Source organism: Muntiacus reevesi, chromosome 18 (genome assembly GCF_963930625.1).
Source record: "Muntiacus reevesi chromosome 18, mMunRee1.1, whole genome shotgun sequence".
Lineage (NCBI taxonomy): Eukaryota > Metazoa > Chordata > Mammalia > Artiodactyla > Cervidae > Muntiacus > Muntiacus reevesi.
The window spans coordinates 7,034,080-7,046,837 of record NC_089266.1 but is presented as its reverse complement, the minus strand read 5'-3'; the positions used below and the strand labels follow the sequence as shown (position 1 = coordinate 7,046,837).

The 12,758-nt window shown below is 58.8% G+C and overlaps 2 protein-coding genes across 4 annotated transcripts in view; both read right to left on the bottom strand.

Annotated features, from left to right (window-relative positions):
• The window catches only part of LLGL2 (LLGL scribble cell polarity complex component 2), a 34,457-nt gene extending 29,741 nt beyond the window's left edge, over positions 1-4,716 (bottom strand). The window contains exon 1 of one of the 2 annotated variants that reach the window (XM_065908860.1): positions 4,407-4,716. The gene's annotated coding sequence lies outside the window, so the exon portion shown is untranslated. Of the gene's footprint in view, positions 1-4,022; positions 4,150-4,406 lie in introns of those variants that run through there. The other variant, XM_065908858.1, reaches the window with a different exon arrangement.
• Positions 4,717-5,219: 503 nt separating this feature from the next.
• On the bottom strand, positions 5,220-12,514 carry TSEN54 (tRNA splicing endonuclease subunit 54). 2 transcript variants are annotated; one of them, XM_065908862.1, is made up of 11 exons: positions 11,718-12,514; positions 11,226-11,390; positions 11,051-11,114; positions 10,882-10,965; positions 10,471-10,569; positions 9,312-9,364; positions 8,287-8,379; positions 7,456-8,087; positions 6,635-6,695; positions 6,207-6,323; positions 5,220-5,718 (listed from the first exon to the last, which is right to left on the bottom strand). In XM_065908862.1, exons 4-11 carry the CDS (start codon positions 10,945-10,947, stop codon positions 5,568-5,570), a joined length of 1,272 nt encoding a protein of 423 aa, XP_065764934.1. In that variant the 5' UTR covers positions 10,948-10,965; positions 11,051-11,114; positions 11,226-11,390; positions 11,718-12,514; the 3' UTR covers positions 5,220-5,567. The 2 variants fall into 2 exon arrangements, with proteins under 2 accessions (XP_065764934.1, XP_065764933.1); XM_065908861.1 differs by lacking the exon at positions 11,718-12,514 and adding an exon at positions 11,544-11,633.
• Between the last annotated feature and the right edge of the window lie 244 nt (positions 12,515-12,758).

Genomic DNA, 12,758 nt, shown 5'->3' with positions numbered 1-12,758 from the left:
GTCCTGTGACAGTCGAGATCTTTGCTAGGTGCAAGGATTACGCCTGGTGTCTAAAGCACACCGCACATACAGAGACACTAACAAATACCTGTTGAATAAATGAACAGCTGGGACTGAATGGGGATCAAGTAGGCAAACGTGTTCTCCTGGTAGGAGCCACTGATCCTAAAGAGCACGGGGCTGGGGCCCCAGGGGAGCTCCCTGTTCTCAAGTCTCCGGCCAAGGCCAGGGCCATGTGCATATTACACCTGACATGGGGCTGGGGAGACCCTTATGGACCCTGTCTTAGCCCCACGTTTCAGGACACCTGGCTCCTTGGCAAGGAGATCAAATAATAACATTATTTACTAGAATCAAACAGTCCTGCGCCCAGATGTCCCTCTCATCAAACCCTGGGAATACTGAGTCAGGTGTCTCGAGAAAAGTCTCCAGTCTCTGCTGGATTCCTGAAGGGTAGAGTCAGGTGCCTAGCCGCCTCCCTGTCCCCACGCCCAGAGGAGCCTCTCCTAGCTCAAGAATTCACTGTGGCTCCTGGGGAGGGGAAGGTGTGGGGTGACTCCTCCGAGGACCAGTTTCCTCTGAGAGGCAGGGCGGGGGCAGAAGGCCACCCCCAAGGGAGGTGGACAAAGCCCCACGGGGACAGCCCACAGCGGGGGAGGCTCTCCTGGGGACCCTGGGGAGCTGAGGCTGGAGAAGGGCAAACAGTACCGGCGGCCCCAGGGGGACCCCATCTTCTGTCCCACACCCCACTTCTCCCTGCAAAGGACTCCAGGGCCGGGGAAAACAACGGTGCCAAAGAGACCCGCCGAGTCTCGACCCAGGAGGAGCCCTGATAGTGCTATCGCCCGCGTGAGATAAGAAGGCCTCTCCGGGCTGAGTGCTCAGGATAAGTGGGTCCAGGCCGCCAGTGCCGCTCAAAGCAGTCAACCCAGGGGCGGAGGCCATGGGCCTCCTGGGCCTTCGCCCGGCCCCTGATTCGGGTGTCTCAAAAGCCGCGGCTGACGTGTCTGGGAGGACCTTTCTGCGGATGCCACATTGCCCCTGACTCCCGCCAGGGCTGCTCAGTGTCTCCAATGGGCCAGACGGCTGGGCGCAGGCTGATGGCAGAGGATCCACCCTTCCCAGCTCCGTGCACCACCTTCTCTATGGGAGGGAGGGTCCCGGGGCCAGGAAGTCCTGGCAGGAGACACCTCTTCCCTGAATGAGGTTGAGGGGAGGCACGACAGAGTTCACAGAAAAATCTCCTTAATGGCAACAGAGCAGCTCAGGAACGCACTCCCCCTACCACTGACCCCGCCACCCACCCACTAGGGTGCAGAATGTGTAACAGTCAAGCCTTCCCCTGAGCACAAAGCAGAAGAGATTAGATTGTACACACACACACACTCCCCCCAGGAAAGGCTGCCCCAGCTGGGGTCTGGCCATCAGGCCTCACTTTTGGCTTTTCCAAAGAGCAGCAGAAATACCGAGGGCCACTGGAACCGAAGTGAGTTAGGAGAGGCCTCTGTCCTCTACCTCAGCCCTCCAAGAAGCAACAGCCTCATTCTCAAAGTTCTGATTCTCCAGAGGTTTTCAGAAATCGGGATTTCTGGACAGAGACGCCAACTGCCCTCACGACCCGTCAGGCCTCAGAAGGCCCCGGCATCTGCCCTAAGGCTTGCTGCAAGTGACCGCGTGACTTTTATGCTTCCTGGGGAGGCTTAAGCAGCTCACCCTCACCTGGCACCAGCCAGAACCAGGTGTTTATGATATTTTTCATCCTCTCGTCAACATCTGTAAAAACAAGGCTCACTGAGGTTTGGCATGGTTAAGTAACAGAGTCAAGGTCATGTAGTAAAAAATCAGTATGGCACAATTCAAAACTATCCCTGAGTCTGGAAAGACACTAAAAACCTAACAGAGGGCTTCCTGGTTGTTCAGTGGTAAAGAATCCACCTGAAGGAGACACAGGTTCAATTCCTGGTCTGGGAAGATCCCACATGATGCATGGCAACGAAGCCCATTTGCCACAACTATTGAGCGTGTGCTCTTGACCTCAGGAGCCGCAATTACTGAGCCCAGGTACTGCAACTATTGAAGCCCGTGCACCCTAGAGCCCGTGCTCCACAACAAAAAGTCACTGCAACGAGAAGTCTGCACACCACAGCTACAGTAGCCTCCACTTGCCACGGCTGGAAAAAAGCCCATGCAGCAGAGAAGACCTAGCACAACCAAAAAAAAAAAAAAAAAAACCAAAGGAAAAAAAAGCAAGCACTACACCTGAGGCAAGACTATGAAGCAAGAGGGAAGTTTTTTCCCTCTTATTTTCCTCTTTCTAAAATGCTTCATTTGCCCCAGGGAGCTCCTATTACCTTTAAAATTTTTGAACCTATTACGGGTTATCTGGGATTAAGGAACTTTTTAAACGCTACTAAGGAGTAAGTTGGGCTTCCCTTGTGGCTCAGCGATAAACAATCCACCAGCCAATGCAGGACACATGGGTTTGATCCCAGGGTCTGGAAGATCCCCTGGAGAAGGAAATGGTAACCCACTCCTGTATTCTTGCCTGGGAAATCCCATGGACAGAGGAATCTGGTGGGTTACAGTCCATGGGGTGGGGAAAGAATCCGACAGGACTTAGCGACTAAACAATAACAAAGGACTAAGTTACTAAATTAATAAAATTATATTAATCTGCTGCTAAAGGGGACGCTTTAGGAAGGTTAGGGATGCAGGATGACCTAGACCTTGGAAACAACTGCCCGGGGGCTCCCACTGAGACTGGCCCCATCTAACTTTAGAGAAGGGCAGCAGGCACTCAGAGCTTGGTATGAGTCCTCACTGAGCACTGTGGCAGATGGTTGAAGAAAACCAAATCCGAATGCCCTGTGCATAACGTAGAGAAGCTGGCCCATCTCTTCCAGGACCATTCCCATGCTTCAGCTCACAAAGACCCAGAACCTCTTCCTCAGAAGCCACTACTGCCCTTGGCTCCCCGCTGAGCTGGGCCAGGGCTCTTCAGCACAGCTGCTCTGCACCTCCCACCTGGGGTTTCCTGTCTCCATGACACACAACCCCTCCTTCTTCCCCTCTCTGCTCTGAATCCCCTCCCCAGACTGAAAAGACCCTGAGTTGTAAACTCTGGGAAGGGTCCCTAGAGCCGAGGTTAAGACGCCCTGCATCTGGCACAAGGATCCCCAAGGGAAGGGCGCTGAGTCTACGCCCCGCCCACCTCACCCAAAGCTCACCTGTCTCAGGTGAGAGCCTCAGGGGGCCACTACCACAGCTCTCTTGGTAACCGTCAGTTCTCCCCGCAGCCCAAACTCAGGGTGCCTGCGAACCGTCCAGCCCCGAGAAAACCAGGAGAAAACTGCACTTTCTTTGGCACAACAGAATTTCTCACTTCTCGCCAAGTCCCAGCGTCCCGCAGCGCAACCCCACCCCCGTGGCCGTGGAAAAGAGCCTGGGTTTCCATCACGTCCCCTAAAGGGAGCCAAAGCTGCCTGAGGCGGAGAAAAGCCCCAAGACCCAAGTCCCTCCCGCGGGCTTCCTGCGTCCGGGGATTAGGAGGCACAAAGGGCCGGCAGGGAGAGGGCCCAGATGGCAGGGGTAGGGGCTAAGCCGCCGACGTAACGCGCTCCGGCCCCCGCGGGCGCGCGTCGCCGGCCTCTCCGGCCAGGCGCCCTACACGTGGGGCCCAGGCCCCGGGGGCTCTGTCTCCGCCCGCAGTGACCCTCGCACCCAGCCGGGCCGAGCACCTGTTCCGCGCCTCTACCAGGCCAACACGATTGTGCAAGCCCGAAACTCAAATTCTGTGATCGCGGGCGGATCCGGCACGGAAAAGTTCCCAGCCGCACTTTCTACAGGTGTCTGTCTCCCAGACGAGCGGAGCGGCGGGATCCGGGCAGAGGCGAGCGGACTCGCGCGCAGCCCTCCCCGTCCGGGGAAGCCAGGGGTCCCGGCCCTCCCTTGTCTCCCCGCACCGGCTGGCGGGCGCCCCGAGGGGGCGGCCTCGGCCAGGTGGACCCCGGCCCGCACCTCACCTGGAACCCCAGGCCGGCCCCCGCCCGAGGCCTCCGAGTCCTCCTTCGGCACCCGCCGCCGGCTCCGCTCGCTCCGCCGCGGGCCCGCGGGCTGCTGGGCGGCAGTCTCCTTCCTGCTCACCTCCGGCGCGGCGAGCAGGGGGCGGGGCCGCCGCTATTTACATAAAGGGCGAGCCGGCCCGGAGCGCCAGGCCCCAGCGGCCCCGCCCCTGGGCCTGGCCCCGCCCCCGGCCATCCACGGCCGTCGAGGCGGAGGCGCCGCGCCGGCGCCCTCGGGTGGGCGGGGCTGCGCTCGGGCCAATCCGCGGCTCCGTCCCGCTCAGGGGCGGGGCCCCGGCCCGCGTGAATATGCACGAGGCACTGCCGGCCCGCCCCCAGCCTCACCTGCGCGCACCTTGAACCGCAGGACTGCCGCGCCGCGCCCAGTGTCCCGCCGCCTCCTGGAGGAGGAAATAGTTCCCGGAACGCGCGCCTGCCCCGGGCCACCTCCCAGGCCCGGCTGCAGAGGGGAGCGGCCCCTCCCACGACCGGGCCCCGGGCTGCCCCGGAGGGAGGGGCAAAGCCCTGCCTGCTCTTCCTGAAAGCGCCCAACCCCAGCAGGGAGGAGGACCGGCGGACACAGGGCCAAGTTTCGGGACCGAAAGCTAGGTGCTTTGGGAACAGGGGCGTCGCCGAAGCACCTCCTCTCCGGGCGGGCCCCAAGCCTGAGCCCTCCTCCAAGTTGCCGACAGCGGCAGCAGCAGCAACCGGAGTTTTTAGCACAACGAGGGAGGGGAATTGGAACGACGAGAGGGGAGAGGAACGGGGGGGGGGGGAGGGGGAGGGGCGGAGGCCAGGCCCGAGGTCTGGGCGTGGATGGCACGCTCCACCGCACAGTTTGAAACGACTAGCGTTCGAGCCACGCCGACGTGGCGCCTCTCCGCCACCCCTCTACCCGGAGCCGGCTGCGTTCTGGGAAGGAACGGTGGAGTGCCAACCTCCCACCTCGGACTACCTTTCTGAAAGCCAAACTAGAGGTTAGTGACTTCCCGGAAAAAGGCTTGGGGTCGCACTTCTGCCCTCCAGTGGGCTGCTTCTAGCTCTTGCACCAGAGAAAGCAGCGCTGTGGGTGGGCAGGGCCTGAGGGCCAATTCTACGGACGAAGGATAGTGGGGTAGGGAGGACTCGTCCAGTAAATCCAGCCACAGCAGTAAAAGGATATATATTTATTTTTTAATGGCTTTGGCTTTATCGCATGAAGCAGGCACCCTCTCATTTAAAGGCACAGAGTCTTCTCTTCTGCCCCACCTTGCTGGCCTCTTGGAAACTAGTCCTGAATTCCAAGGGGATTACTGCAAGGCAGCAGTCTCAGACCTGGGGCTTGGAAGCGCTGCAGCGGCCAGGTAGCGGGGCAAGGCTTTGCTCTCCTGTGGGCATCAGACACCCAAGGCCAAGGCCCAGACTAGCCTCTGAAGCTACAGGTCAGAGTCTGGGTGTAGGAGGCAACTGCGATGGTCCCTGAGAGTGGACAGTCCAGGTCCCCCAGGGCAGACCCCAGCTGGGTGGTCAGTGTTCCAGATCCCTGGGCAGCGTGAAGTCCCTGAAGCTGTAGAAGGAGATGTCTCCATGATCCACTAGGGCAAAAATCAGAGGGACATCCCCGCTCTGGTAGGACAACCGCTTGAGGGTGCAGAGGTCTGGGACTGGCTCATCAGATCTGCAAGAATCAAGGTTAGACTAAGACCTGGACAGAGCCCACCCATAACCTTTGAGAAGCCAGCCCTCCTAAACTCCCAGGGAAGGCCAATGTATGACAGGAGTTGGGGGGACGAGAAGTCTGGCCCTGGGCTCTCATGTCTACAAACTGCACGGTTCTGATTCTCCAACACCCAGAGCCCTGGTTGGGTAAGGAGACTGGGAATAGTGAGGGTCTTGCCTCTCTTTTAGCCCGGAAACTGCTCATTCACATCCTTTTGCTGGCTGAGCCTGGAATTGAAGTGGCCCCGGAGAGAAGCTACTCAAAAAGGACAGGAGTGAGCTGAGGATGAGGAAGCTTGGGTTCCCGTAGCACTAACTGGCTGTGTGACCTCTCTCTGGACTGCTCGTTCTTCTCGGGGACTGAAGACTATCGGGGGAGGGGGGGCAAGGAGGGGACGTCCACGTGATTTACAAGAGGACTCCCAGCCGAGATCACTGGTCTCCTACCCACTAATGCACAGCCGGACATAGGGCTTGCCAGGGTTATTCTTTCGGAAGGTGGCCACGGCGTCAGCCTGGTAGACATCAAAGCTGATCTCCAAGCCCCCGGGCTTCTCCAGCAGCCTGAGGACAGAGTGAGAAACCTTAGAAGACAGGGGCACTCTTCTCCCACCTTTTCTTTCCATGCCACCTTTTTCCTCCCCCGGTTTCAGGGAGCAGCCTCCTCCAGGAGGTGACCCTACCTCAGAACCAGTGGGATAAATCATCAGTCTACTTGGCTCTTACTCCCGCGGACACACATGAGTATTATTACCAGGGTAGGGGCCCCTGAAATGATCCCCCAGCTGATGCCCAACCTCAGGAGTCAAATCCCAGCTGCCAACTCCTGCTGGCGCCCCAAGTACTATAGATGAGGGCACTACCTGGAGACTCACCGGACACCTCCATCAGCAAGGTGTGTCGTCTGCATCACAGAGATCTGCTGAAGGACTGTGGCTACAAGGACGGTGAAAACAAGGCACTGGCGAAGAGAGGCAACCATCCAGACCTCTGACATCTCTGAACCTGCCATCTTGTTCGGGGTTGCCAAGTTTAGCAGATTTTTTTCAGTATAGGTATGTCTCATGCATGGAGAAGGAAACAGCAACCCACTCCAGTATTCTTGCCTGGACAGAGGAGTCTGGCGAGCTCCAGTCACGGGGTCACAAAGAGTTGGACACAACTGGGCAACCAACCCACACGTCTCATGCAATATTTGAAACATACTTATACTAAAAAAAGTTGTTTATTTGAAATTCAAATTTAACTGCTCTGGCAACCCCACTCTAGTTCCTTAAGGATTGTAGTCCTGAATTCATTAGCACTGTTCTTGTCTTATTCTCTAATTTTAACAAGTGGGGTATACAGGAGACCTTCCTTTTATTTGGCCAACATATCACCCCCTTGCTCCCCTCTAACAGAGGTGGGAAAGCAGGGGGCCACAACCATCCACATGCATCTCTATGATTTTAAGGATGCGATTGTAGTTTACATTCCTCCTCACCTCTCCTCGGGCACCGACCAAGCTGTTTCTAAACCTTCCCACGAGCCTCCTCGCTGCTTCCCGGAGCGGATGATCCCTGTGGGTTCCACTCCACCCACCGCTCTCTCCTCCCCCATCTTTCTTAAGCCTCCATCAGCTGTAGTCAACGCATGCCGCTTTTAAAGGCCTGTGATTCCTCGGCTGCCCGTGGCCTATGGCAGGGTGACAGGGTACCTGGGGAGTCGGCCCGACCGGGGCTCAGCAAGGGGGTGATAGGCTGGTCCCACAGGTGTGGGGGGCGGCTCTGGGTCTTCTGCAGGTGCCGCCGTTGCAGCAGCTGCTTGTACTCCTGCCAGCCAGAGCAGCGCTGCACCTCGGGGTCGGCGTTCACATCCTCTCGGAAGTGCTGGGCCTCTGCCTGTCGCTCCCGTTCCCGCCGAGAGAGCTTCTCCTTCCGCTGGTTGAGCCTCTGGCACCAGGACTCGGCGTCCGTCTCCCGTCCAGCCACGTTGGCTGGGAGCAGCTCAGGGGCAGGGGCGAGCAGCAGGGTGTGGCGGCTGTCCGCAGCCATGTTGGGGAAGGAGATCTGCTCAAAGTTCCAGCGGGGCTTACGAGCCCCCATGACCCCGTCCTCTATTTTGCCATTCTCTGGGCTGCATTGCGGTCCCTCCCTGCCCAGACCAGGGCAGGGCTCCAGGGACCCCAGAAGCTGAAGGGGGCCCACGGGGCTCGACTCCTGGGGTTCCTCCTCTGGGCGGCAGCTGTTCTGGTTCTGGGGAGGTGGGCTGCAGGTTGCCAGGCTCTCGGGTGTCCCATCCATCCCCTGCAGGGGGTTCTGCAGGGCCTTGGGCTTCTTATTAATGGACCTGAGGGACGTGGGGAGGAAACAGCCCATCTGCTCCTGACTGCTGAGGTCCACGTGACCCCCACAGGCCCTACTGCCTCCCTGAGCCCCCACTGGGAGCCGCCCCAGCCCAGCTCTTAAGCCCAGCCAGTTTCCAAGGTCCCGAACACCAGCACTTCCACAGAACTCCCCCTGCGGGGTGGCCACGCGGGGAGCATTACTGAGAGCTGGAGCTCCTCCTCTTCCTCTTGCCCTCCAGGCACTGGGCACCGCCGTCCAAGTTCAGCTGCCGCTCGTAAGGGGACAGGACGGAGCTGTGGGTGAGAATGGGGTGGGGAGCGGGCAACTGATCCACCTCCTCAGTTTGCTGCTCCCCTTGGAATGTGTGAGGGACTGGCCCAGAGTAAGTCAGTGGGCCAGGGCTAGAGCCTTAACCAAGGGCTGGAGCCCCAAGCAGACCCCACACAGAGTAACGGGGGCAGACACAGGGGCCTCCCTGTGCATCTTTGTCCAGGTCTCTGGGTCTCATCAGTGGCACCTTTGAACAGAGTTTCCCTGACACCAGGGCTCCTACAGAACCACCAATAAATAATTAACACTGGTGAGAAAAGTCAGGAGGACTAGAAAACTTGGAAAATAAGGAAAAATGAAAATAAAACCCATGGATACCACTGTAACATTTTGTTTCCTACAAACACACATATTGACTGTCTTTCTCCATCAAAAATGACACTGTGCTAACATACTGCTGTTTGGTCCTTTTTTATACTCAATAATACATCATGGCCTTTATTATAGCATTCATCCCCCCCATGATTTTTCTTTTTTTTTTAAGGCTATGAGGCTACTGTCCATTATAGTAGCCCTAGATACAAGGGGCTGTTTAAGTTAAATTTAAATCTATTAAAATTAAAAACTCCACAAGCCACATATACCGGACAACACAGACATAGAATATTTTTGTCACTACAGAAAGTTCTATCAGATAGTGCTGCTCTGAGGGATAAACTCTAATCCGTGTGACCATGTTTTCCCTGTTCGGCTTATAGGAGGTTTCCAAGATCACTGATTTTGCAAAGTGATGGTGTTCTGTGTAAGCACCTCTAAACACAAGTCCTGGGGGGTGGTGCTTTTGTCCTCTGCTATTCCTCAGCAGCCAGCACAGGGCCCACGCCAGTAAGGGGTCAGTGTGTGCTTGGTCACTGGGGACTAGGATAAATTCGAGGGAAATAAGACAGGGATTTACCTTGGTTGGAATCGTCGAACCACATAGCCAAGTCTCTTCAGGTGGCTGAAGACCTCAAAAAAAGAAACCAGAAGTCAGACGTCCACTTCTGAAAACAAACTGTTCTCCAGACAGAAGCCATTCACCACACCCCCAGATGCCAAACCCTGGCACCGGCAGGACCATACTCTCTAATAAACACCCTCCCCACACTGAGGTCTCAAGTCTCTGAGTTCCTGTCTCTCACTTGCCTTACTCTGGGCACAAATGACAGCAGTTTCTTGATTTAAACGCAAATCTCAAAAAGCTCATAGCTGATGGACCAGGAAAAAAACTATAAGCTGGAGTATTTTGATACCAAAGCTGTCACGAGTGAAGCTCCTGACTACAATACAGACAAGACAGCAGAAGGAGATGGACATCTGGCCACCCCACAACACTTCCAAAGATGGGTGGGTTTTTGGATGAACCGCATGTTCCTCCATGTGGCCCTGCATCCATATATGAGCAATGTACGCAGTTACGTCCCAGCTTGCTTGATCTCTTAGTAGCATTCAACATAGCCAAGCATGTCTTCCTGAAAAGACCTTCTTGTGGTCTCTGTGATGCCACGTCTCCAGGTTTTCTGCATTGCTGAACACTCCTCATTTCCCTTATCTTCCCCCTGACCTCCTCATGTTAGAGTGCCCCAGATTTCAGACACAGGCCTCTACTCTAGCCACACCTTCCTACAGCCCAGTGGAGTCTGAAATATCCATGCCATCAAGATCTCCACATTTATGTCTCTGACCTTGAGCCCCTCCTCCTCTGTGTTTTTCCTAGCACTCAACTGTGAAGTCAGCCATCCATTTGCTTTCTTACCTATATATTACCCAAGTGCCACCACTGGGATATAAGCCTTTGCCAGTCTTGTAGCCTCAACACGTGGCTCTGTGTCCAGCACCTTGTTGTTGTTTAGTCACTAAGTTGTGTCTGACTCTTTTGTGACCCCATGGACTGTAGCCCGCCAGGCTCCGTCTGTCCATAGGATTTCCCAGGCAAGAATACTGGAGTGGGTTGCAGTTTCCTTCTCCAGGGGACCTTCCCGGTCGAACCGGAGTCTCCTGCATTGGCAGTAGGGTTCTCTACCACTGAGCCACCAGGGAAGCTCTTGTAGGTACTTATAAAGGGTGGCAGATACCTGGTACTGCAGGAAAGTCACTGTGTCCTCAGTCAGCAGCAGCTGGTAGGCCTCTTGGATAGACAGTGGCAGGTCTTGGTGGAAGAGCTGGATGGAGCCCTGAAAGTGCAGCCCACAGCTCGGCTTCTGAAGCCTCCCTGCGGTGGCACCGCCAAGGGAGCAACTTCCCCACTCTGCTATCTGCGTGCTACACCCCCCACCCATCACGGCAAGAATCAGGCCGGCCAGGAAGGGGAGGGGGGAGAGGGAGGCATCACTAACAGACTGGAAAGCCTGCTCCCTCTCCTGCTCTAGAAATCAGGTTACAAGCCCCCTGAATAGTCGGTTGTAGATACTTTCTCCCCCAGTGGAAACGTCCTTCCGGTTCCTTGGTCACAATCCCCTCTCCACTCTCCCAGGGCCCCCACTCACACATTCCAGCAGATACAAGGCCTCTTCTGGGTGAAGCCGCTGCCGGCCTTGCTCTGAAAAGCCCATGGTCTGCCAAAATTTACCCTGCGGGGGACCCAGAGCAGATGTCACGAAGGAGCCCGGGAAGGCAGAGGAGGCGGGTCCCCGGTCTCTGAGCCCCGCCGCTCACCGCAGGAGACTTCAACTCCACGAAGCCTTCTTCCGGTCTCCACTCGGCGACCACCAAACTGCCCCTGGCGAGGAGCGGGGAGACGGGTCCGTCTCAAGCCCACCCGATGAGATTTACGGGATCCAGCCGCCCAGCCCGCCCCGGCTCCGCCCCCGCCCCGGCCCGCCCCCCTCACAGGCGCTCCACGCGCTCCTCGGCCAGCAGCTGCCAGAGCTCCTGGCGGCACAAGCGCAGCCTCTCGGCCTGGGCCTCCGAGCCGTCGGGGAGGAAGTCCTTGGGGCCATGCGAGCGCTGGGGCAGCTTCTGGGACCGGGAACGTGCGGCGAAGAGCTCCGGGGCACTGGGGGCGAAAGGGCCTCGGCGTTAGCGCCGCGCAGTCGGGGCCACTCGGCCCAGGCTGAGGATCCCCGGCCCGGGTGCCCCGGGCCCTCTCCCGCGCCCACCCCGCGGCCACGGCGCCCGCCCCCAACCCCTAGGCCCGGCCACGCCGCACCTGAGCACGCGCCCGGCCGGAACCTCCACGGAGGCCGACTCGGGCTCGGGATCCATCGGGTGGGGCTGGCCTACGCTGCGCGCGCACCGCCTTGCCCCGCCCACCACCGGTAGTCCGCAGGGCCCTAGCGCGCGCGGGTCCCACAGCCGCTCCCCGGGGCTCCGGTCCACCCACCTGCTTCCCACCTTCCTGGGTGTCCTGGGTCCTAGCGCCCGCCGACAAATCTGAGTCGCGATTACTGGGGGCGGAGAGCTCGCTAGTTTCTGGATTTGTAGGAGCTCCCCTTCTCCTATCCCCCGCCCGCCTCTGGGGCTCCTCTCTAGTAGTTCTCGAGGAGGCTGGCGTTAGAAAGCGTCGTGTGAAGAGTTACAAGCGTGACCCTCCCCTCTGCAACCCCGGACTGCTTAGTCCGCATCACCCAGGCTGGACCGGGAGGAAGAGGGGCGGGGGTTAGAGAAGGGAGAACGCTGGGTTCCCCAATTCAGCTTCGCACACTGAGGGCCACCACGGGCCTCCAGGTGCAGGCTAGGGGGGCCCGCAGTTCTTTCAGGTCCTTCCGCTGGGTCCCTGCCTGGGGGCTCGGAAGCCGGGCTTCCAGGACTTGGGGGGGCGGCGGAAGGCGCTGTCCGACCCACGGCGGTGCTGAAGCGCCACCCCAGCCGGTCGTTAGCGCCTCCCGGAGCCTGGGGTCTCCGCCGCCGCCGCCTCGGGCCGTCCCCACAAGGCCCGCTAGGTGGCACCATCGCCCCGACCAGGGGCCGTCGGCCTGTGACTTCGGGTCGCGGGCGGAGGTCGCTGCGAGAGTCCCGGGAAGGACGAGGGGCGAGGAAGAAGAAAGTGGGGGGGCTCCCCAAGTGGGATTCCTGGGTCTCGGTCCCCGGCTCCCGTCACATCGCGTCCTCTCTCGCACCCCGTCACACACAGGGTGTCTCTCCCGTCCGTCTGAACTCCAGAGCCCCAGGTCGCGCCCAGGCTCCAGTCAGGATGCCGAGGATCGCGCTCTAGTCCCCGCCCCCTCCCCGGCCCCCTCCCCGCCCCCACCGCTTCACCTGGGCGCATGCGCGGACGCTCGGGCCCGGGGAGGTGGGGCGGGGCCTCCCGTGGATCGGGGCGGGGCCCCGCGTGGATCGGGGCGGGGCCGCAAGCTCTGACTGACAGCCTGGCTGCGCGGCCGGGACGGTCCCTCCGCTCCCGATCCGGCGGGAGGGAGGGGGG

What these genes read in the sequence shown, in the direction of transcription:
- TSEN54 (XM_065908861.1), bottom strand. Translation starts at nt 11,599, where the DNA reads ATGGATCCCGAGCCCGAGTCGGCCTCCGTGGAGGTTCCGGCCGGGCGC. An exon ending in TGGAGTTGAAGTCTCCTGCG is followed by an intron (nt 10,966 to 11,050) that starts GTGAGCGGCGGG and finishes GGTCCCCCGCAG; the next exon opens with GGTAAATTTTGGCAGACCAT. An exon ending in CGGTCGGGCCGACTCCCCAG is followed by an intron (nt 6,696 to 7,455) that starts GTACCCTGTCAC and finishes CCGTCCTTGTAG; the next exon opens with CCACAGTCCTTCAGCAGATC.